At 59.6% G+C, this 22,436-nt stretch overlaps 10 protein-coding genes across 10 annotated transcripts; 5 read left to right on the top strand and 5 right to left on the bottom strand.

Annotated features, from left to right (window-relative positions):
• Window positions 1-366: 366 nt before the first annotated feature.
• COLE_04921 (uncharacterized protein) lies at window positions 367-5,799 on the top strand (the record flags this gene model as incomplete). The annotated part of the gene is made up of 3 exons (XM_018421492.2): window positions 367-419; window positions 451-999; window positions 1,032-5,799. 3 exons carry the CDS (start codon window positions 367-369, stop codon window positions 5,797-5,799), a joined length of 5,370 nt encoding a protein of 1,789 aa, XP_018276781.1.
• Window positions 5,800-6,187: 388 nt separating this feature from the next.
• COLE_04920 (uncharacterized protein) lies at window positions 6,188-7,805 on the bottom strand (the record flags this gene model as incomplete). The annotated part of the gene is made up of 2 exons (XM_018420481.1): window positions 6,188-7,239; window positions 7,280-7,805. The coding sequence occupies 2 exons, from the start codon at window positions 7,803-7,805 to the stop codon at window positions 6,188-6,190; spliced, it is 1,578 nt and encodes a 525-aa protein (XP_018276782.1).
• Window positions 7,806-10,721: 2,916 nt separating this feature from the next.
• COLE_04919 (40S ribosomal protein eS10) lies at window positions 10,722-11,442 on the top strand (the record flags this gene model as incomplete). The annotated part of the gene is made up of 3 exons (XM_018423955.2): window positions 10,722-10,751; window positions 10,857-11,246; window positions 11,398-11,442. 3 exons carry the CDS (start codon window positions 10,722-10,724, stop codon window positions 11,440-11,442), a joined length of 465 nt encoding a protein of 154 aa, XP_018276783.1.
• Window positions 11,443-11,513: 71 nt separating this feature from the next.
• COLE_04918 (uncharacterized protein) lies at window positions 11,514-11,681 on the top strand (the record flags this gene model as incomplete). Its single annotated transcript, XM_018423956.2, has 1 exon — window positions 11,514-11,681. One exon carries the CDS (start codon window positions 11,514-11,516, stop codon window positions 11,679-11,681), a length of 168 nt encoding a protein of 55 aa, XP_018276784.1.
• Window positions 11,682-11,864: 183 nt separating this feature from the next.
• COLE_04917 (uncharacterized protein) lies at window positions 11,865-13,591 on the bottom strand (the record flags this gene model as incomplete). Its single annotated transcript, XM_018423957.2, has 3 exons — window positions 11,865-12,473; window positions 12,508-13,361; window positions 13,393-13,591. 3 exons carry the CDS (start codon window positions 13,589-13,591, stop codon window positions 11,865-11,867), a joined length of 1,662 nt encoding a protein of 553 aa, XP_018276785.1.
• Window positions 13,592-14,339: 748 nt separating this feature from the next.
• COLE_04916 (uncharacterized protein) lies at window positions 14,340-16,746 on the top strand (the record flags this gene model as incomplete). The annotated part of the gene is made up of 3 exons (XM_018420945.2): window positions 14,340-14,359; window positions 14,392-14,522; window positions 14,561-16,746. The coding sequence occupies 3 exons, from the start codon at window positions 14,340-14,342 to the stop codon at window positions 16,744-16,746; spliced, it is 2,337 nt and encodes a 778-aa protein (XP_018276786.1).
• Window positions 16,747-17,087: 341 nt separating this feature from the next.
• COLE_04915 (uncharacterized protein) lies at window positions 17,088-18,601 on the bottom strand (the record flags this gene model as incomplete). Its single annotated transcript, XM_018421493.2, has 2 exons — window positions 17,088-18,312; window positions 18,471-18,601. The coding sequence occupies 2 exons, from the start codon at window positions 18,599-18,601 to the stop codon at window positions 17,088-17,090; spliced, it is 1,356 nt and encodes a 451-aa protein (XP_018276787.1).
• A 715-nt stretch (window positions 18,602-19,316) lies between these two features.
• COLE_04914 (uncharacterized protein) lies at window positions 19,317-19,610 on the bottom strand (the record flags this gene model as incomplete). The annotated part of the gene is made up of 1 exon (XM_065626373.1): window positions 19,317-19,610. One exon carries the CDS (start codon window positions 19,608-19,610, stop codon window positions 19,317-19,319), a length of 294 nt encoding a protein of 97 aa, XP_065482314.1.
• Window positions 19,611-20,294: 684 nt separating this feature from the next.
• COLE_04913 (60S ribosomal protein eL33) lies at window positions 20,295-20,999 on the top strand (the record flags this gene model as incomplete). Its single annotated transcript, XM_018423959.2, has 2 exons — window positions 20,295-20,432; window positions 20,817-20,999. The coding sequence occupies 2 exons, from the start codon at window positions 20,295-20,297 to the stop codon at window positions 20,997-20,999; spliced, it is 321 nt and encodes a 106-aa protein (XP_018276789.2).
• Window positions 21,000-21,348: 349 nt separating this feature from the next.
• COLE_04912 (uncharacterized protein) lies at window positions 21,349-22,392 on the bottom strand (the record flags this gene model as incomplete). Its single annotated transcript, XM_018419631.2, has 1 exon — window positions 21,349-22,392. The coding sequence occupies one exon, from the start codon at window positions 22,390-22,392 to the stop codon at window positions 21,349-21,351; it is 1,044 nt and encodes a 347-aa protein (XP_018276790.1).
• Window positions 22,393-22,436: the final 44 nt, after the last annotated feature.

The following is a 22,436-nucleotide window of genomic DNA, read 5'->3' as shown; positions in this document are numbered from 1 at the left end:
CAGTCTCCCGTCCCCGTCGTGTCCATTGTTTCTGTAGGAAAGGAGCTGAAGGCTCCTGTGTGTTCATACTACTGCCACACAGATCGTTGCATTCGCCATAGAACATATATACAACGTGCAGACCCACATAGGGTGCAATGCATGTGCTTGAATCACACTAGAGCGAGGAGGACGATTCAGACCACACAGACGAGTCGCTGATCGCATCTAAAGTGGAGGGAGGTCTACATTCACGTGGCAACGGAACTAAATATTGGCTGGCTGGGGAGCATCACCGGCAAGGATCACGACAGTACGACAACATAACCAGACCTGCAATCCCAGCAACTACACATCACATTCTTTCTCCCCTCATTTCGTCCCATCATGGTCCCCCCACGGGAAGCAGGGGATACCCTGTCCGCCGATGACTATCTCTGGTGAGCCACATGCCGTGCAAGCTAACGCCAGGCCCATGACGACTATCCGGGACGCACTACTTCGCTCAGAGGCTAGCCTCATCCCGAGGGGCAAGTTGCATTCACTACTTCAATACTATCTTCCACGCCTGCGCAAGCCATGGGCTCCTTTTGAGGCTGCCTCGGACTCCGCTCGCAAATCTCTTTCGGCTAACTTTGTCTCTGTCCCCGGGACAAGCGCTAAGTTTGACATCGATTCTGGCGGCCGCACCCTCACGCTCCGTTTTGCGGACGAAGCTGGGATCAACGAGGTCACGGCCTTCTTTTTGTGGAAGAGCTATGCCATGCACTCGCTAGACGACTTGCCGCCTGGCACTGCCGAGGACGAGCTTCTCGAGCGTCTCTTGGCGTGGTACGAGCAGGAGCTTGTGGCGATTCCCCAAATCGTCATGGCGCTACAGTTCGCAGGCGAGGGAATGAGTGAAATTCGGAGGGAGACAGCGGGTGACCAGGGGAAGTACATTGAGGAGCTGTTCAAGGCATTCGCAATGCTCGCACAAGCATCCATCGACGAGAAAAGGTTGAAGCAAGGATTGTATTGGTGAGCCTGTTCTAGACTGCCGCTGACCTCAGGGCGAAACTTCAGCTGAGACAGCAGGAGACGCTTCTCGACCTCCTGTTTCTCATGTTGTACCAGTACACGACGCGCCCCGCTGCCGTTTCGGAGGGGCTCTTGAAAGGTGCAGTCATGTCGCTCTTTGGCACACGACAGGCGAACCGCGAGGTGTGGGACCAGGATATCGAATGCCAGCGGTTGAGTACGCGCGTGCGCGACCTGGTGCTCCTTATCGCAATCGAGTCGCTGTGCCTTGCGCAGATCGTCTCCCCGGAGGCCGAGGATGATAACACGTTCGGTGCCACGCTCATCCACTCCCGCGACAGCATTCACGCGGTACACCAGGTCATTGTGGAATATAGCGAAGAGCTGGGCGAGGGACACCATCCTGAAGCCGGGGTATTCCCCCAGTGGCCCATCGCTATTCTCTGTCTCGGCTGGTCAATCGTTCTCCGCTCCCTTCCTCCCAACCTCCAGCCACCCACGAATGATTACTTCCTCCTGGACACGAGCGACATGGACAACGCCGAGATAACATCATTTGTCGACATGGCGAATCGCGCGCTGCGTCCCAGCTCGGGTCTGTTCCCGTGGCTCGAGGCCATTTTTGACGGCCCGTTGTACAAGACGTCAAAGGACGCTTTCAGTGGCGACCTCGCCGAAGAATTGTCTGCTCTCCGTCGAAGTCCCTTCAAAGACCTCCTCATTGGCCTCGCCGATCTCATCCAACTTGACAAAATCCCAGATCGCATGGGACTCTACCGCACTTGGGAGCTCCTCTTTGGCGGAGGAAGTCGCCAGGCCTCAACGTCGTTGTCAGCAAATTTCTGGGCAGTTGACTTCGTGTTTGATTATCGCCGCGCCATTCTCGACCAAAGTTTGTTCCCGCGGGAGCCGCTGAATCTCTGCAACGTCCTCGCCGCTCTGACGGGCGTGAGCTCGGATGGCGAGATCGTGCTACACGACTCCACCACGCATACCATCACGGACGTTTACCAGTACTTCTCCAATCTTCCCTTCGTCACATTCATCGCACCTCCCGGGACATTCGACATCGATCGGCATGACGATGGGTATCACACTGTTGAGGCCGCGTGTGACTTGGAGTTGCCCGGTGGCAACATCATTTCACGTCGGACTCGCGGGATCGTACGCTCCAGCCCTGACGATGACAATACAGTCATCAGCTGGCGCTTTGGGCAGCCTGCATGGCCGTTGCTTCTTGCGATCCTCTGTGGTGCGGCAGGGATAGGGCACAAGGTGTCCAGCAGACCTGGTGTGCGTCGCATCAACTTGGAGGAGATGGGTGTGCAAGGCGATTTGACCGAGATCCTGCGATCTGGTCTCAAATTCCTGCGGTGCGTTTTCCGCTCCACCGAGGCCGCGGCGCACCTCGCAGCGGGTCAAAGCGGCGCATTTGGGCGATCCGTCCTCGAACTGGCTCTCAACGTTGCCAGTAGGCGCGAAGACGAGGACGCCATTGCCGCGCGATTCGCTATCGACATCCTCGAATCCCTGCTCCTCACTGGCAACAGCGACATTTGGCAGCACTTCCGTGGCTCCGGCTTCTTTGACTCAGCGTCGCGGCGACAGGGAAGTGTCGCGGAGCTTGTCCGCGATGAAGCGACACGTGGCGAGCACGGCCTGACCATCACATTACTGCGTCTTGTGCGCTCGCTTACAGCTGCCAATGCAGGTGACTCGCTCGTTGTGCGATCAGCTATCAAGCTTGTGTACGGAGAGGTCTGGGGCCAGTTCTCTGGATGGCGTTACAAGGATGTTTCAAAGCGCTACGAGATTGCCGCCTTGCTATTCGCAATATTCGATAGCGTTCTCAGCCACCCGCTCGGCGCAGACGCATCTTCTCCATCCCCCGCCGCCGCTTTCCTTATCGAGGTTTTGGTTAAAACGGCCAGCCCGCTTACATACAAGCCGCTCGTCGACGTGCTCACGCAGTCATCACAGCTTGTCACCAAACTTATCCAGTCACGCCGGTGGTCGGATGCCAGCGCTGTGTCCGTAACGTTTGACAACGCTGCATCCCTCCTTGCCACTCTCGTGCGTCTTGCTCCCTCTCTCAATGTCGCCACTACCGCGCTGCCCTACTCGATTTTTGCGTCCACTGTCGTCCTGCCTGGTGGACACCGCATCCAGCTCGCCGATCGCCTGTTTGACCTGATTACCGATCCAGCCATGCAAACGACGAGCCTTCGACTTGTGCTGCGTCTCGTACGAGTGTACCTTCTCACGACACACACTGGCACCCAGCGCCCCTCTCTAGCAGGGATGCTTCGCCGCGCCAACGTCAGCATTGAGAAGCTTGCTGATCTCGCATTTTCCTCCGCCGCCGAGGACGTCAAGCCCGACGCGTGGGCGTTACTCGGCACCATCATTCGCACGCAACCCGGCTGCGCGGCCTTCTGTATTGGGCCCAAGAATGATGCACTCGCCGGACCGCTCAAGATGGCTGTCGAGGAGGTAGCCGGATGGAAAACGCTCATGAACGGCGCGCCGTCTGCACTCGCCGCAGTTCTTGGCTACCTCCAAGCTGTGCTTGACTCGCCAAGCGCCAGCAACGGGGTCGCGGCGCTGCGCAAGGTGGATGCGTTTTGGCAAGCCGTGTACGAGGTGTCGATCAGGAATGTGGCCAAACCTTCGTCGCTGGCCGAAGACATTGCCCAGCGTGTGCAGGACTACGCGTACGCTGTCCAGTCCAAGGCAAACGCGTCTGGCCTTCTTGCAGCCGAGCTTGCGCTGGTGTTTGAGGCGGAAGGGCCCGAGACCAAGGCACTCAGCCTTGTGCTTTCTTTGTTCCGCAACACAAGCGCGTTGGAGGACGTCGCCACTGGCGCTGTGCGCACCACATGCGACCCAGCTCTACATGCCAACGAGGCGGCCGCATTGGAGGAGGACGATATTCAGGTCGTGCGCCAGCGCACCATCTGCCTTCCGGAAGAGCGCGTGTATGGCGTGCAGTACCTGTATGACGGGCCACTCGTGATGCTCAACGACCACCAGAAGCAGGTGGCTGTGAACAGGTCGCTGGCTGTTCTCAACCTCAACTGGTCCCAGCTGGACGCCGACATAGCCTTCACCAAGGCTTGGCGCCTTCTCGCCGAGATCGCGTCTGAGTGGACGCAGGGCGACGGCCTCTGCGCAAAGGCCTCTCTGCGTGCCGCTGCTGTGGTCTCGCACGAGCTCGCCGACGAGGACCGTGGGGGCGACGTGATGCTGGCGATCCAGACCGAGCGCTTGGCCATTCTTGCTGTACTGCTCGAGGTGGCACTTGCCCCCGAGACGGAAGCGACCGAACCCGATGTCGTTAAGGAGCTCGCTAGATCGGTGCGTCGCATCGTTGAGACGCCGCTATTCAACCCGCTCGTCTCGTTGCGCCATCCAGAGCTGCTGCCCATCCACCGACCAGTGCTACGAGTGCTCTTATCGCTGTCGCAGGCCAAGACTGGCGCGGCGCAAGACGACGTGAGCGAAGTGCTCTTTGACTCCGGCGCGAGCTTCGCTCTCGACGCGGCCGACTGTATTCTCGATTGGATCGTGCGGGGGCGCCCGGCTGCGGAGGCTGATCTTGGCCTTGTCGTCGCCCTTCTTTGTCAGATGGAGCGCGCTCCGCTCGGTGTCTGGCTTGACAAGCTCATGCAGGTCAACTTGATTCCCCGCTCTCTTGAGCTCATTGTGCGCACCAGCCCTGTCGACGGCGTCCTCCCCCCCCATTTCCACACTATTCTCTTGCTTCACCTTGCCATCTCGACCAAGACTCCCACCGCTGAGAAACTCGCCGTCTCCGGTATCCTCCAGGCGTACTCGGATAACGTCGTTGCTGTAGCTGCCGAGGCCGCCAGTATCGACCCGTCCAAGGATGAGTCGCTGCATCGCGCGTGGTGCGGCATGCTGCTTACCGTCAAGGCGCTTCTGGGCAGCTTAGGTGGCAGCTTTGCCCGCTCTGACGTCGTGCCGTGGGTCCGAGTCGTGTTACCGCAGATGCTCCGTGCGCTTGAGTGGCATGAGGCGCCGCTCTCGCGTCCCCTACTCACGGAGATGCGGCTGGTCGCCGACATCTTCTACTGCCTCGCCGATACGCCCGGCACTGGCCTATTAGACGACTTTGCGCCCGCCGCGCTGAGTCTGCTGAGAGGTGTAGGCTACGCACTCTCGCACCCTCATCGCTTCGCCATCCTTGTTGTCCCGGAAAGTGAGGAGGAGCACGCCGCACTCGAGAAGGAACTCGAGGCGATCGAGAAGCAAAAGGACGACGTCAACCTCGTTGACTCGCGCACGCCCGTCGTGGCCGCCGCAACGAGTGGGCTAGTGGATGCGACGCGCAGCGTACTCGCCGCGCTGGTGCGGTTCACGCGCGCATTCCCACTGTTGTCTGGCGACGTCGAACCGCAGCCGGAGCTCCTGCTCCGCGACGAGGATGACGCAATGGTCAGCGCGTCGAGTGATCCCATCGGCGCGATCAATGACGTCTTCCTCCTCCTCATCAACCTCGTTGAGCGTCTGAAGGGCGGGGACCGCGCACTGGCTCAGCAAGGCGTTGAGGCAGCTGCGCTCCTCGCCGTCACGCAGCTCCTTAGCCGTCGGACGCTGCAGCCCGACCTGTCTGACATGGATGTTGACGCCCCCGAGAAGCGGCGCAACAGCATCGCCAACCGATCGGGCAGCGTGCTGCGCGAGTTGCAAGGCGACGTACGCTCCATGCTCCCCGCCGGCCCAGGCTTATTGGGGTACCTCCGAGGCATTGCTGAAACTGAATTCGGAGATGCTTGAGAAAGAAGCGACTAGAATTTTGTTGTACAACCTACAGATTACATAGGCATGGCGTTTATGTCAAAGAGTCACAGTACGCGAGGGTGGAACAGGTGGCGAGTTGGTGCACTCGCCATAAACGGGTCAGCACATGAAGTTGTACAAGCGTTCATGGAGGGAACAACCCGACGATATTGAGTACATGGCACTGCAAAGTGTTCAGGTGGTGGTGATACATGTCACTGTGCCGCTGGGGCTATGATATCTATGGAGGTAGAATGAGTCTAGAAGATTTGAACCTAACAATGAGCCCTGTCATTGCCCGGACAGGCTAGCTGCCATCGAAGAATGATACAGCGCTGGCCGAAAGGCCCGGCGCGGCCAACAAGGTGCTACGCCCCTCGAGGGCTTAGCACTCGCCGAGGAACCGGTTCTTGGGCCACTCGAGACCGGGCATGGCATCCTGTAGCTGCTCAAACGTCGTGATGTTGGGGTTCGTAAATGCGACGCGATGCTTGTCGATGAAGTCGGCTGTCGGATAGTCGGGAGGGTCGCAGCCGATGTTGCGCTTCTTGGGGTCCTGGTACACGCGGATGTAATCGACGTGCATCTCGACGGGCCAGAGCTCGTCAAGACCTTCAAAATCGATGTAGCCGAAGTTGGGCGAGATGCCGAGGTTAACGATCATGTACATGGGCTCGCGCGACACAATGCGCTGGCCAATGCCCGCATCAGAGTTCGGGCCCATCGCGCCTTCGCGCAGCGTCCACGCCTTCTTGCCGTCGCTGAGCCATGAGATGTACCCATCGTTGTCGTTGTCCTTGCTGGGCTGCCATTCGACACCGAATACCTGGAAGCACCCTTGCTCGTGCGTGTAGCATGCCTGGTCCGTCTTGGCCAGCAGCGAAGTGGCCTGCTGCCAGATACTGCCACGGTACTGGTTAAAGTGCGAGTTTGATACGTTGTAGACCGTGACGAGATCGGTCTGATTGATCCAACCGTACCACGGGTTGAACGGCGCCCACTGTCCAGACAGCGACACCTCGCCAACCTTCGAGTCACTGACTGCGGCCTCAATCATGTCGATCTCTGGGGCAGCACGCCCAACGTACGTCCCATCCGGACGGATAGGTCCCGGGTGGCTCTTATCGCCTGGGCAAGTGCAAGCTGAGAGGCGCTGGCCAGAAAGGTACGACAGAGTCATGTTGTAGCTGGGGTCTCCCTGTGTTTGGGCCACTTCCGGCACACCGTTGAGGGACTGGTTCTTGAGCGTACCCACATCGCAGCTATCGTAGCTGTAGGGCCACATGCCGTCCGTCGTCCCACCATAGCCGGCGCGGCCGAGATTGCCCATGGTCCAGACGGCGGGCCACAGGCCCTGCACATTCGACTTGCCCGGTAACGATACAGCGGCCTCGATATATCCGCCTGTGAAGCAGAATTTGTTCCAAGTGTTCATCACTGGATGTGGTCAGCACGCTGATAAAGAGTCGTCACTCACTTCCACCGGTGTAGTTGCGTCTATTGTACTGCTCATTGGTCAGAGTGATCACGAGACTACCGTCACGGGTCGTGAGTCTCTTAGGATCGTACCACTCCAAGTTGTTGGTGGGCCAGTAGTGGAGATCTTCGGCCTCCCAGTAGGGGTCGTCTCCGGGGTAGAATGAGCGTCCTGGGTGGTTGAACTCATCGCTGAAGATCAAGTCCCATGTCTCCCCGGTCTCCAGCGAAACCTTCTGGTACGCCTCAGGTGGGGTGTCTGGGTCGATAGGCTGGCGGACCAAAGGGACCTGGCCGCTTGCATTGGTGCCTCCGAGACCGAACGCGCCATTGGTCGTCTGATGGCGCTCAGTAAACTCGGTGATGATAGGATAACCCATGAACAGGACAACGAGGATAAGCGTAATAATAAGCAGACATCCGACGTTGGTGAAACCGCGGACAGTGAGGAGCGATCGGAAGAAGCCAGTCTTGTAACTCTGCCTCACGGTTGGATTATGGAGGTCGTCATCCTCCTCTGGGCCCATGGCGGCGTAGAGACTTGGATTCTCGAGGCCGTAGTTGAGGACGATGCGCTTTCCTTCCCGTTTGAAGCCGAAATGGCCATAACCCGAGTCACGTACGTTCTCATCCGACCCCTTCTCGTAGTGGCCAAACTCCGAAGCGCCCTGTTGGTTCGAGGAGTAGCCGTGGTGCTGTCGAAGGTACTCGCGGTAGCTCAGTTCTCTCCCGGTCAGCGGCGCGCCGCTCATAGACGTCTCTTGTGTCGGCAGGCTAGCTACGGAGTCGGCGCCATACAGGCTGGCTCCTGGCGAGATACCAGAACCGTAGGGCATGTGTACGTGGTCCGACGAGTAGTCGCTCGCGTCCGAGTCAGGTCTGCCCCGCCGGGGAGAGTTTTGGGACGACGCGCCAGAGGAGCGATTGACGAAGCTTGAGGGTGGGTAGTGGGGTCTCCGCGGTGAATGATCCTCGTTGTCAGACGACACTCCGCTATAGGGCCTCCGAGGGGTTGAGGGCATTGAGGAGTCGGGGGGCGTTCCGTAGGCCGACGTTCTAGGCGTGATGACCTTGATGTCTGGAATGGGGTCACGTATGGGGTACCCGCGCGCGTCGTATCGGGGAACGCTGAACCCGGTTGCTCCGGCGCCGGTGAGGGAGGGAGAGTGAGATCGCGTGCGGACAATGTCACCACCCGAGTTGGTGGCGTACTCTGACGATTCTGACGACTTCTTGGAGTAATGAGGGATGTAGGACTTGCTGTTGGACGAGTCCTTGGACGCGAAGCGCGATGCTATAGGGGTAGAGACGGGTGGTAGAGGCTTGTCAGCCGTAACACTGGCCTCGGGGACGCTCTCGGTGCGCTTCTTCCGTCTTGCCCACCCAGCAAGAAGGTTTCTGCCGTTTGAGGAGTTGGATGGGGAGGGGTAGGTGTCCTGCTGTGCAGCAAAGATGGAGGGGCTGTTGGGGTCTGCGGACGGCGAGAGGCGGGGGGAGAAGCGCGAGCGGAGCTGGGTGGGTGAAGTGACGGACGAAGCGCGACCGTGAGAGGGGGCGTTATCGTTTGCTGGAGGTGAGTTGGTGGCCTTTGAAGTGTTGGTATTGCGGCTCGGACCAGCGGCCTGCTGGCGCGAGAAGGGCGCCATGACGGTGGTGCGGCCAAGAAGGCTTGGCGGGAGGGAAGTTGAAGAATGGGGTTGGCGGGGGGGGGGAGTGGAGCAGGGTGCTCAATGGATGAGGTGGAGAGCGTTGGAAAGTGGGTGGTGAGGTTGAGAGGAGCGAACAGACGGAAGGAGAACGTTGAGATGTAAAAGAAAGCAAGAGGATGGATATAAAGGGGAAAGACGCGACTGACTGTTCGCTGGCGGGAGGAGCAGTACGTACGCGCGGAGAGAGCGGAGAAAGCGGAGAGGACGGAAAGAGGTGGTGAGTGAATGAGGAGATAGCCAAAGGCCGGCGCCCTCATTTGCCTTGTCCTAATCTGCCAGGGGCCACCCTAATCCGGCCCAGCTAATGCATCTAACCAGAGCGAGTTTCACACATGCACACATACTGCACACCTCCTTGCACAGAGGTCCGTGCGTCCCTCCTGGCTACTAACTCGACTGATGATCGCCCAACCACCGTGCCCGCACCTACACTGTATAGTAGTCAGAGAAGTGCCACCCCAACCTTCAACAACCCTGCTCTCCCCCTCCTCCCTGGAGGCCTGGAGTCATATCTTCTCACCCCTCTTCAACCCTACTCGTCATTTCATTCAGATCACATTGGACAACGGCAATATAATTCACACCTGCACTTTGAAACGTAAGCCGAGCAAGCCGTATGAGGGACGAGATTTGCACTGCACAGGGCAGAGTGACACGTGCACCCTGGGTTCCGCGGTTAGGTCAGACCCTTGAACTAATGTTCTTGGCCTCTTGGCTGACGAGGCAACCACAAGGGATACTCCGTTGTGCCCTTGACTCCCCTGAACCCCTTCCGGGCCGGTCTCTGGCGATCTGCCTTCTGGTTGATTCTGGAGGCGTTTGAGAGTTGGACGCGTTTGCTCAGCTCACCTTTACTGGCACCATTGACCCTTCACTCATCCTCCTCTTCGGCCTCTTCCTCTCCTCACGCGTCTCTACTGTCGCGTGCTATAATCTTCTTCACGTCATCTTGGCCGCACATCCACCCTCTACCAAGCTACCAAGGCCTTCAAAACCTTCTGGTACCATCCTAAAAGCTATACCCAATCTGGATTCAACATTGTGGGAATTTGCGAAGCGCTCTGAGCCAAAGATCTGCCTGCCAATACATGACAACAAGGCACGCGCTACTGCGGGGCGTGGCGACATTACTGGCGGCCATTCGCCGAGGCTGTGGAATCGTGAGATCGTGAGATCGTGTGATCGTGTGAAAGACTACGAGCCCGTAAATACTCGCCGTGATGAGCGCTGGGTATAGCGTGGACGCGACGTAACTGGTTGTGCTGATGGGAGGATGGGGTCACTGCATGTGTGAGTGACGCAAGTGACACGCAAGGAATGAAGACGCGCACCGACTTGCGTACTCGGTGCAGGTGGCGTTTCACCATGGCTGAGACACGACACGTCCGGATCAACCCCCCGAACGCCTTCCGAAATTCCGCGGCATGCTGGCAAGGGGCAGAGGCTGAAACTGCCCCACTCGCACTTCTGTTCTCTCAACAGCGCGGAGTTGTGCAAGAGTCCGCACCTCAAATGCTCCCGCTTCTCTCAATTATTTCTTCGCAATTTTGATTGAATATATGCGAGGCCAAACTGGTTGGCCGTGCCTGGCCACCGGGGGGTGCAGCCTTTGCATCGACGAGTGAGAGTTTCGACTTCTCCATCCTTGCCCAAGTCAGCGGCCTACCTCAAGTCATCAAAACGCACCTCGACCAGTTTCTCATTCTCGCCTAACCCCGTGAAAGAGCACCCAAAATGATCATCTCGAAGCAGAACCGCCGCCTCGTGAGTGTCGAGCCTATGGGGCTCGCGTCGTCGTGGTCAACGCCCGACTTGCGCGCGTGCCCGCATTCTCTTTCCTCGTCGCTTTTGGACACCAGCTGACCTAAGATTTACGAGCAGCTCTTCAAGGAGGGTGTCATGGTCGCGCCCAAGGAGTTCAACCGCCCCTCGCACCCCGACCTCACCAACGTCCCCAACCTCGAGGTCATCAAGGCTATGCAGTCGCTCACCTCCAAGGGCTACGTCAAGACCCAGTTCTCGTGGCAGTGGTACTACTACACCCTCACCGACGAGGGTCTTGCCTACCTCCGCGAGTGGCTCCACCTCCCCGCCGAGATTGTCCCCATCACCCACACCAAGCCCGCTCGCCCCGCTGGCCGCCCCGCCGGCTACGGCGCCGGCCGTGAGGGTGGTGCCTACCGCCCCCGTGGCGACCGTGAGGGCTACCGCCGCCGCGACGACGGTGACAAGGAGGGTGCCGGTGCCGAGTACCGCCCTGTGAGTTGAAACGGCAGGCGAGGTAATGGCATGTGAGGATGGGGAATACTTTGCAGGCAAAGGCTCTGCCTTTCTGCGTGTATCTGCCCTAGACCCGCGTCCTTCTTTACCATCGCGCCCCGCGTTCCCGCGCGATCACAGCTGACCCCAGCGCTTCGGCGGTGTCGGCCGTGGCCAGGGTGCTCCCGCTTCGTAAACAACTGGGAGGACAGGTGCGCCCGAGCGTCCTCTCCGTTCAATGGTAGCCGCTATCTAGACAGGAGTGTAATGCGACGTTCGGTGCTTGCTGGTACTATCTGGTGCGGTGCTCATGGGGGATTGACTCTGTACTGTGGGCGTCGATCGGTGATGGTGCCAACTACTGATCTGGGCCAACCATGTGAACTTGATGAACTCACACTGGCCTCTTCCTCGGTCATGACGATAAGAATTTAACATTTTGTGCCATGGCGATGTTTATGCCTATGTCCTGGCCGACGCCGCGACGCTTACGATACGCCGACATGGACGGAAGGTTGCGGAACGGGCCCGGCTCCAACATAACCCTTACCCCATGACAGAGGCCCATCGAAAGACTGCATACGCTTTATAATTACTCTCCACTCCAGTCCGGAAGCACTACGTTGCCCGCTCCACTTGCACTGCCCGGGGCTTCGAGTCGAGGTGTACAACTTCTGGCTTGTCAATCCCAGCGTCCGTCCCAAACTGGTCGACCTTGGTCCCCTTGAACCGCCACGCCGGCACGTGGTGCTCGAAGAGCAGGTCCAACTCAGCATAACTACGCCCGCGCGTCTCGGGGATGCGCGTCCAGATATACACGGTGCAGAGAAACGCGCTGGCGCCCCAGAAGATACCACTCTTCGCGCCCCAGTTCCACGACGTCGGCGAGAGCATGCGCGGCACGATAATCCCGCAGGTGATGTTCATGATCTGGTACGCGATGCGGGAGAGCGCAATTGTCTTTTGGCGGAGGCGCGTGGACGAGAGCTCGCCGATGAGCGTGTAGCACACGGGGCCGAGGGACGAGTTGTAGCAGAAGTTGAGGGCGATGAGGAGCGCGCCGATCGCATACGTCGTGTCCGTGCCCCGCGGCGAGTCTTTGCCCACCCAGCCAAGGCCGCCGATAATGAAGAGCACTACGGACATCAGGCCCATGCCGGAAAGATAGATTGTGCGGCGGCCGAAGAAGTACAGCGCAATCCAGGAGAAGAACGTGCCAATGACAAACTGCCGTCAGCAGGTGGAGCTATGGCTTGCGCACCATGCTATTGAGGACCATGTTTAGGCTGAAGGAGAGGTTGGTGCCAATGCCTGCCTGCTGGAGGAACTGAACGCCCTGCCCGATGAGATTTTGTCCGCTGAGGAGTTGCATCGCGAAGACCATCATGGACGCCTCGGTGCGGCGGCGGTCGATTCCTTTGAAGCACTCGATGTAGCTCGTGCCCTCTTCGATGGAGCGCTCGAGCTCGTTGGTGTGGACCATCATTGCGACATTGTTCTTGATGTCCTGCTCGCTGACGTATTCTGGGTTTGTGAGGCGGCGGAGAGCCTTCTCGGCGTCCTCAAGTCGGTTGTTGCGTACGAACCACCACGGCGAGCCGGGCGCGCAACACACGATAATGAACAGCGGAATCACCCACATCCATTGAAGGGTGAAAGGGAGGCGCCAGGACCACTCGCCTTCAATGTCCAGCGTCGCCTTCACTACGCCCGAGGACAGGAGGATGCCGACACCCCAGCACAGGTTGACATAAGCGGTGAGGTAGCCGCGAAGCTGGATGGGGCAGACTTCCGACGCGTATGTCGTAGTGAGAGTCTGGAACACTCCCCATGGGATGCCGCAGAACACCTCGGCAATGACAAGCATTGTGAGGCTTTGGGCGAACACGAAGAGGAAGATGAAGCAGGTAAGTGCGATGATCGAGACCTGCATGACGATCTTGGGCCCGAAGCGGTCCGCGGCCCAGCCGTTGATGAGAAGGCCAATGATGCCGCCCGCACTCGAGCCGTTCGAGAGTGCGCTCTGCCACTCTGCGGGGATCACGTAGCCGTTAGGCGAGTCCGGCGCCGGCACTCCAAAGCGTTGTAGGAACGATGGGTGACCGTAGAACGAGCCTGCCATCAGCCATGACTGGTCAGTGCTTACCAATGACGACGACATCATAACCTTCCATGATGAGGGCGAAGGAGAGGGCCATCGACCAGAAGATAGCGCGCCGATGCGTTCGCCACCCCGATGCCAGCGTCATGTTATGCTCGACTGCCTCGGCGGCCGCAGCATTCTGCAGCGCCGCCGCATCCATATGTCCGGTCTTCTCGTCGAGGACGACAGTATCGTTAACCATGTTGATCTCGGTGTGTGGGGCACCTGGGTCTCCGCACTTCGCCTTATATTAGGCCAAGGAAATCGAAGCTTACGGATCTGCTTCAGTTCGGCTTCCCGGATACCATCCCCGAAGCGCATTACCAGACAAGCTGCGCAGGAGGGAGTTGATGATCAGGTGAGCGATGGGCATGGTGTCATCTCAGCGAAATCTCGCCGAAGCGCGCTCGTCCGAAGCAGCCGCAGAAGACCAGCTGTGGGCATGGTAGACGCATCTGTGAGGCGGGCTGCGGGACACACGCGCGGAGTCGCCATCGGAGGCGAACAATAGGCCCTCTCGCGCGCCGGGTGGCCGGGCCGGGCGGCGCGTCTGGTCTCGGGAGCTGATCAACACCGACCTTTAAAGACCGGTCACACTTTATCACCGGGGCTCAACGCCGGTGTACACCAACACCGCCCCTATTACACCGAGAACTGACCACATCCTCGCCGATGAAGAAGCGCAGCGACACGAGCGCCGCAGGTCGAGTGCCCAATGCAAGAGCGCTGCAGGCTGGGTTAGCTTCTCGAATCAAGAACTCCGACGGAGCGCGCTGTCGCAGAGAATTGAATAGGGCGCCGCGCATACCGGTCTTGCAAGATCCAGCGAACACCGAGTTACCGTCGCCGAATTCGGCCCGATTCTGACGTACTTGTTGTCATGGTGGGCGGAAACCTACTTTACTGGAAGCCCCCCGCCCGCTTCCCACCATCAATAGCACATCAGCAACATGAAGTTCACGGATGGATTGTAAGCTGGCTGGGTGAACGCACTGACCGAAGATGGAGACGTCCCACCGGCGTCAACTTTGTCGGCGGCGTCGAGGTCGTCGAGGTGTTGCGTGAGAGCAAGGACGGCGTTGAGTTCATCGTCGCACCACGGCATGTCGCTCACCGCGGCGATACGTTGAACAGTGAGCTCATGTCCTACGCCCTACTGAGCTGACCAAAGGCCCGCTTTTGACGGTGAGCATCTCGTCGCCGATGGACGACGTGCTCAAGGTGCGTGTGGAACACCATGCCGGCGGGCACAACAGGGGGCCGCACTTTGAGCTTTTCCCAGACGGTGCACCCGCGACGCCCAAGACGAGTGTATCGCGACCCACCGAGGATCACATTTGCTTCAAGTCGGGCTCAGTGGCAGTGGACATCAACACTGCGCCCAAGTCGTACGCGCTCCGCTTCACCGACTCAGCCAAGGGTGATGACGACTTCCTCTGCGCCACCGAGCCCAAGGGCCAGGCATACGCCGACGTCCCATGGCATCTTACCTTTGGGCAGCAGAGCCAGGCTGGCTGCCTCACCACGTTGCCGGCCAGCATGGCGCGTTCCGACCACTTCGCGCTCGACAGCACGCGCGCCACAGGCCTGGTACGGTACATGGTCAACGAGCTCACGCTGTCCGTTGGCGAGACAATCTACGGGCTCGGCGAACGCTTTGGACCGTTTGTCAAGAACGGTCAGGTCGTCGGTATTTGGAACCAAGACGGCGGGACGTCATCCGAGCAGACTTACAAGAACATCCCTTTCTACCTCTCTTCCAAAGGGTACGGGCTGTTTGTAAACCACCCCGAGGAGGTGGAGTTCGAAGTCGGCCGCGAAAAGTGCTCCAAAATCGGCGTGAGCGTGCGTGGCGAGCGCCTCGAGTACTTTGTTATTGGCGGCGGCAGCATCAAGGCCGCGCTAAGGAACTACGTCCGCATGACCGGCCGCCCCGCCTTGCCGCCCGCCTGGACGTATGGGCTGTACCTCTCGACATCGTTCACAACGTCCTACGACCAGGAAACGGTGTCGGGGTTCCTGAGGGAGATGCGCGAACGCAAGTGCCCCGTGCGCGTGCTGCACCTCGACTGTTTCTGGATGAAGCGCTACGACTGGTGCAGCTTCCAGTTTGATCCGGACACGTTCCCCGATCCGGAGAAGTACCTTGCCGACGTCAAGCGCGAGTACGGCGTCAAGGTGTGCGCGTGGATCAACCCGTACATCTCGCAGCGCGCTGCCATTTTCGCCGAGGGCGTCAAGAAGGGGTACTTCCTCAAGCGCCGAAGCGGGGACGTGTGGCAGTGGGACGAGTGGCAGCCCGGCATGGCTATTGTGGACTTCACGAACCCCGCCGCGTGGAAGTGGTATGCTGGGCTCGTGCAGCGTCTGCTCGACATGGGCGTCGACACAGTCAAGACCGACTTTGGCGAGCGCATCCCCCACGTCGACGTGGTCTACCACGACGGCTCGGATCCATCCAAAGCGCACAACTTCTACTCGTTCTTGTACAACAAGTGCGTGTTTGAGGTCGTCGAGAAGAAGTACGGCAAGCACGAAGCAGCGCTGTTCGCGCGATCCGCGACAGCCGGTGGCCAGCGTTTCCCCGTGCACTGGGGAGGCGATTGCGAGAGCACGTACGAGGCCATGGCCGAGACTCTGCGCGGCGGACTCAGTCTCAGCGCATCGGGTTTCGCGTTCTGGTCTCACGATATCGGCGGGTTCGAGGGCAAGCCAGACCCCGCGTTGTTTAGCCGCTGGGTCGCCTTCGGCCTCTTCTCCTCCCACTCGCGCTTGCACGGCAGCGGCTCATATCGCGTGCCTTGGAACTATGGTGAGACCGCCGTCACGGTCACGGCCAAGATGGTGCGCGCGAAGTGCCGCCTCATGCCGTACATTTACGGCGAGAGCATCAAGGCCCACGAGACAGGTGTCCCCGTCATGCGCGCAATGATCATCGAATTTCCAGAAGATCCGGCGTCTGCTCACCTCGACAAGCAGTACATGTTTGGCGACAGTCTTCTCGTCGCTCCCGTCTTCCACGGTACCCGTGCCGACTTCTACATCCCGGCCGGCCGCTGGACATGCTACTGGACAGGTGAGGTGATTGAGGGGCCCAGGTTCGTCCGTAAAACCGACTACCCCATCGACCAGATTCCCGTTTTCGTGCGCCCCAACTCGGTACTCCTCCTTGGGCCCGAGAGCATCGAGACGCCAGACTACGAGTACGCCAAGGTCGGCCTCGAAGTGCGCACGTTCGAGCTCGAGTCTGAGGTTGAGGTAAAGGTCCCAACGGGCAAGGGCGCCAAGTGGGCCGGTTCCGTAAAGGTCGCGCCGGGTGGCAAGGTTAGCGCCTCGGGTGTAACTCTCAAAAAGTAGACTATTCCTAGGAAAGATTGTGCTGCACGTACACGCTGAGCCAAGCGCGCCCGTGCTTCCTTCGCCGCGCCCAGTGCTTATCCACCATAACCGTACAAGACTTCGTTTTGCTTGCCATGTCGATCGTCAGTAGACACCGTAGACACATGGCCAAGTGAACTTGTGTAGGACTGTGATGACATACAATGCACGTGCGCAACGCGCTGCGCAGAAGTGTCCGTGAAGAACATGAAGAGCTACGATATGCCCCTTGTCGCAAGCCGGACAGCGATGGCCCGCCGCCAGTTACAGGGATATTTATGGGTAACCTTAAAGCCCAGAATTGCAACAAGCCCGAGGCTTTACGCAGAGAAAGCAATGGCCGCGAAGACGGCGCCGAGGGCGACGGCAATGGGGGCGTACGACTTGATGGCGCCCGAGGTGGCTGAGGCCGAAGGCCTGGCCGAGGCGTTGGTCGACGAGCCGGACTGCGAGCCAACGGCGGCGGAGCCCTTGCCGGTGGTGATCTGGGGAGCGGCAGCAGTCTGGGTGCCGACCTTGGGCTGGAAGACGGTGCCCGTGCCAGGGATCTGGGTCTCAGTGACATTGGCCGAAGTCTCAATGTAAGCCTCGGCGGCGGGGAGGCCGAGACACTCGATAATAGACTTCATGGCGTACTTGCCCGACTCAACGGCCATGGGGAGGAAGTATCCGACGGCGAGGTCGACAGTCTGCTGGTACAGGTCGTGCTGGAGGACGATGAAGCCGGTGTCAAGCTCGGGCACGGTGTCGAGGATGTCCTGGAAGCGCGAGACGGCAGTCTGACCGTTGGCCTGGCCGCCGGGAATGTTCCAGTCGGTTGTGTCAAGAGTCTGGCCGTTGTGGCGGGTCCACATAACAGGAGTGAGACCCATCTGCGCGGCAATGGCACGAACACGGTCGTCCATGTCACCGTAAGGCGGGCGGAAGGTGTTGGGGGTCACACCGACGACATCGTGAATGGCCTGCTTGGTCCACCCGAGCTCAGCAACGATCTCCTCGTTGGTAAGCTTGGTGAGCGAGGGGTGCGACCAGGTGTGAATGGAAAGCTGGTGGCCGGCAAGGTACTCGGTGACGACCATGGAAGGGTACGAGACGACGCGCGAGCCGACGAGGAAGAAGGTCGACTTGATGTCCTTCTCGTCGAGGTAGTCGAGAAGGAGCGGAGTGTATGGCGAAGGTCCATCGTCAAACGACAGACCCCAGGTGTACTGGTCTGGGCACTCGGCAATGTCGGTCTCACGAGTGCAGCCACCGCAAGTCCACCAGCAGCGGCTGGCGTCGTTGGCGGCCTCGGGCGAGCCCGCGCAGGTGCCATCGGTGACGGTGAGGTTTGGGACGAGGGTCCAGTCAATCTCCGAGATCCACCTCTGAACCTGGGGCGAGTTGGTGGGGGGAATCTTGTCAAGCTCGGGGTAGTTGAGAGAGGATGGGGTGGTGGGAATCACAGGCGCACGCTCGACAGTGGGCGTCGCACCAGGGAGGCCGGTCGAGAACAAGGCGACAGTCTTTGACGACGGGGCATTCTGGGTGATCTCTGCGAGAGGCCTAAAGTCAGATCTGTGTCATGTGTGGAATGTGGAGCTCGCGTCGCCGCTCGCGTGAAATGCGTGCCGTGCGGTCGCGCGGGCGCGCACGGGCCATCGCCGCCGGACATGGCCGCAGGGCGAAGGGCACGCGCGTCGTTGGGCCCAAGGCAGACTTACGGGATCTGGTATCCGTCGACGGTGTGCAGAGGCTGGGCAGGGATGTCCGACCGAATGTTGCCGGTGACGGCGGGAGCGACAGCCTGCGCGGCAGCGCCGGAGAGGAGGGAGAGAAGGATAACAGAGGCCATTGTGACTGGGCTCGTCGGGGGAAGGGTTGAAATGAGGTGGCGGCGTGGACACGCGAAGAGCGAAAGATGTGGATGGATTGATCTAAGGAGTGTGTCGGTGTCGTTGACGAGTCAAAAGTGTGTTGGACTTTGGACTGTCGATGATAGAGTCGCGAAGGCGTAAAGAGACTGTGAAGAGTCTTAAGATGAAAGCAGTTGCTGGAAAGTGGGAAGGATGAAAGAGAGAGTGAAGAGGCGATGGGAACAAGCGGCGCACAGAGCATTGGCCTCGTCCTTGAGGTCTGTGAGCGAGGTGAGCACGCTGCACGCGCTGGGCGGGTGGACAGGGGTCCCAGCGCTACGCGACGGGGACCTAGGGGGGGGGGGGGCCGGGGGAAACCTCATGCATTGGACCATGGTGGGGGCAGACAGGTTCAAGGTGGCTTGGACAACCTGAGTGCTGAGTTTGGGGAGTGAGGGGGTCGATGCCGGCTGCCGGGGTGATTGTTGCCTGCCAAGACATTCTCCGGCGCCGTCAATCAGGGTATCTCCGTGCCACAGCAAGGGTGAACACTTCCGAAGGCAACTTGTGAGCTGGATGCGGGGGTGCACGACACTTGCCCCGCTCATCGCACACTACCCTCACCAATCCTCGATTATGTACATGAAACGCGGCGCAGCACTCAGAGGATGCAAGTGTGCAGCGCGAGCAGCAATCTGGCAGCTGCAAGCGTGTCTACATGTTCAAGGGACCATAATCGGGCTTGCGACTGGCCGCGCTGGCAGATGGCAGCATGCGCACGCGCATGCCATGTTGCTCTTCATACAAGTGACCAGCCGGACGTCCTCGAAACCTTGCAGCAAGCCTGTGGATGCTTTTGCACGGTTCAGTGTGGCTGCCGTCAGCAACGTCGCCACAGGCAAGGGTGTGACTGGGGCTGGAGATAGGACGGCGCGAAGAGGCAGTTGGGCAGTCAAGGTGATGCGGGCAAGTCCCGCACGCCAGTCTGGGAGCGAACGGCTGGCCCATTGTTCCGCCAAGACGCACTGCCACGGGATGACAGGTCTTGGCGGCTTAATGGGAACGGATTTGACGCCGCTCAGACCACTCCCTTGTCGCGTCACCACATGTGTGCGGAATTGGGTGGATAGCGAGACGAGCGAGGCTGCGGCTGGTATGAGCATTGATGGGATCAATGGGATGACATGTCCAGGCGCGCGGCGTGGCGGGAAGGCAAGTGAGTGATGACTGAGAGCGAGAGATGGTGCATTGGTCGCCTCGAGAGGGAAGCCTCTCATAGCCCTAGACAGGAACTCTGTGCCAGGTGCGTCAAGCGGCAATACCTGTTGATTATCAATGCCACGTGGTATGCTTAAATATTCCCCCAAAGTAATGTAAATCGCGATTTCTACATGAACTCATCAAGCCGAGATCTAACTCCGACACCACGTGGCTAACGCCGACATTTGCAGGATTGGTGCTCCGCCAGGCTGGGCCACCGAGTTGGTCGTCCTGACCGCCGTCGAAGCTGCTCTCTATCCATCAAAACACAGCAACAATGGGTGCCACCAGGTGCGCCGACCGACACGTCCCGCGACGCCGTGCTGACACAGAACGTTCACTCCGATCTCCGCGCACTATCTCGCTTTCGAACCGTCCCCCTACCCCCCTCGACACCTCTATTCTCCCCGCGCATCGAACCGATTATTGAACATGTCTCCGTGCAGGCTTTACACCAAGGGACGCGTGCTCGGCCACAAGCGTGGAAAGCGCAACTCGCGCCCCAACCAGTCGCTCGTTGCGATTGAGGGTGTTGACACGGCGGAGGCCGCTCGCTCGTACCTCGGCAAGGTTAGTCGCACCCGCGCGTGGGAGCGACTCGAGGAGATTGGGAGATGGGACCATGAGAGGGGCGATGAGTACGGGTGCTCGAGAGCTCGATACTCGTATCGCAGAGCGGGAAAGCGTGCGCAGGAGAAGGTGGTGGGGCGCGTGTGGGTGTTAGGTGCAGGCAGCCCAGAGACAGCTTCTCCACTGGAGTAGCTGCACCTCTGCTTGTTGAGCACCTAGCATCTGCGTCTCATCGCACTTGTTGGGCACGTGCAGCAACTTGCTATCCTCGCTCTCGCACGTCCGCACGAGCGTTCGGTGGACTCCTCCTCCTTCGATTTCCATCTCCCACCTCCCAGAGCGCTCCCGACATTCCACTACCGCAAAAGTTCCCGCTAACCCCAGCGCATCGCCTACGTCTACAAGGCCAAGCGTGAGATCAACGGCTCGCGTGTCCGCGTCATCTGGGGCCGCATCTCGCGCCCCCACGGCAACTCGGGCGTCGTCAAGTCCAAGTTCACCTCCAACCTCCCCGCCAAGGTGTTCGGCGCGTCGTGCCGCATCATGCTCTTCCCCTCGAACATCTAAAAGCGACGTTCGCCATCTCCCTCACGTCACGTTCTTCTCCTCTCCGGCTGGCGCTGGGGAGGAGAGCCTTGCATAGCGCAGCCCCAGGGCTCTGGTACGCGATAATGTATTAGGGTCTGCAGATGCCGCCGACCGTGCTGAGTCAGAAGATGTCAGGAGGGAGACTAAACGAGGGCGTGCGAGGACAGGATTGTTGGAGGATTCTACGGCTTACTGCAGAGCTGACGTGAACCAAAATGGACTAAAATGGTGGAGTCTACCAGTTGTGATTTGTCACATGTCCTGGACTGTCTGGATATGTGCATTAACCGCGAAGATGCTGTACATGTACAAATAGGGTGGAGATATCTCATGACCTGGTACTGGCACTACTTGCTCGACTGCCCACGCTTTGCAGCCTTCTTGGCCTTCTTCCGCTCCTTCTCCCGCTCATCCAGCGCTGACACTTTCGGCCGCTTGCTCTCTTGAGCGGCCGCCTCATCTCGAGCGCGCTTCTTTCCGCCAGCACTTGGCGCACTGCTGGCGGACGACACACTGGTTTCTCTGCTGATGCTGAGTTTATCCTTGAGCTTGGCGTAGAGGTTGTCTGACAGCGCGCCCTTCTTCTTGTTGAACTTCTCCTTGCCTTCCTTGTTGGTCTTGCCAGGCTTGGGCTTGTCCACCGGCTTCTGCTCGCGCTGCTCGGCTTTGTCCTTGGCCTTGCCTTTGCCCTTCCCCTTTCCTGTAGGCGGCGGCGAGAAGCCTTTGGGACGCTGAAATATGCGCTCCTCCGGCGGGGGTGTCGGTGCATTGGCTCGCGATTGTGTCCGTTGCAAAGGTTCCGTCTCTTCAGGTTTGGGCTCGTTTGTGCGCGACTTGGCCCGCTGCAGCTCACCACCAGCGAAGAATCGTCCAGCCTGGCGTCAGTCATGCCAGTGACAGAACCCACTGGAGCACGCGCCTTCTTGTCTCTCCGAACGGCAACGTCGTCCTCACTGTCACTTATGAACTCGTCCTCATCGTTATCATCTCCATCACGCGCCTCCTCCAGCTTGGCTCCCATTCCGAAGGCCATACGCCCTGATGCCATCCCAGTAGGCCCATCATCCTCATCCTCGAGGAAGGGAAGGTATGATGCGACGAACTGCACGCGCGGGCGGGTGGAAGGCCCTGGGCCCGCCTCCGCATTGCGCCGTGGGAGGACCCACTTCGCTCCGGCCTCGTCGTCTGCTGGCGCCGCTGGAATAGGTGTGCTCATCGCGGGGATCGGGGTGGCGGCCTGGGAGGGTGTTATGGAGGCAGGGGCGGGCGACGCGGGGGTGGATGGCGCTGATGCGGCGGGCGCAGACACGGAGCCGGATGTCGCGGGCGCCAACGGCTCGGCCTTTGCGGCGCGCGCAGCAGCGCGCTGCATGAACTTGAGGTTCAGCGTCCCAGTCGAGAGCACCATGTTGTTGT

This window comes from Cutaneotrichosporon oleaginosum (assembly GCF_008065305.1).
Source record: "Cutaneotrichosporon oleaginosum strain ATCC 20508 chromosome Unknown ATCC20508_contig04, whole genome shotgun sequence".
NCBI classification, from domain to species: domain Eukaryota; kingdom Fungi; phylum Basidiomycota; class Tremellomycetes; order Trichosporonales; family Trichosporonaceae; genus Cutaneotrichosporon; species Cutaneotrichosporon oleaginosum.
This window is presented reverse-complemented; position numbering and strand designations above follow the sequence as displayed.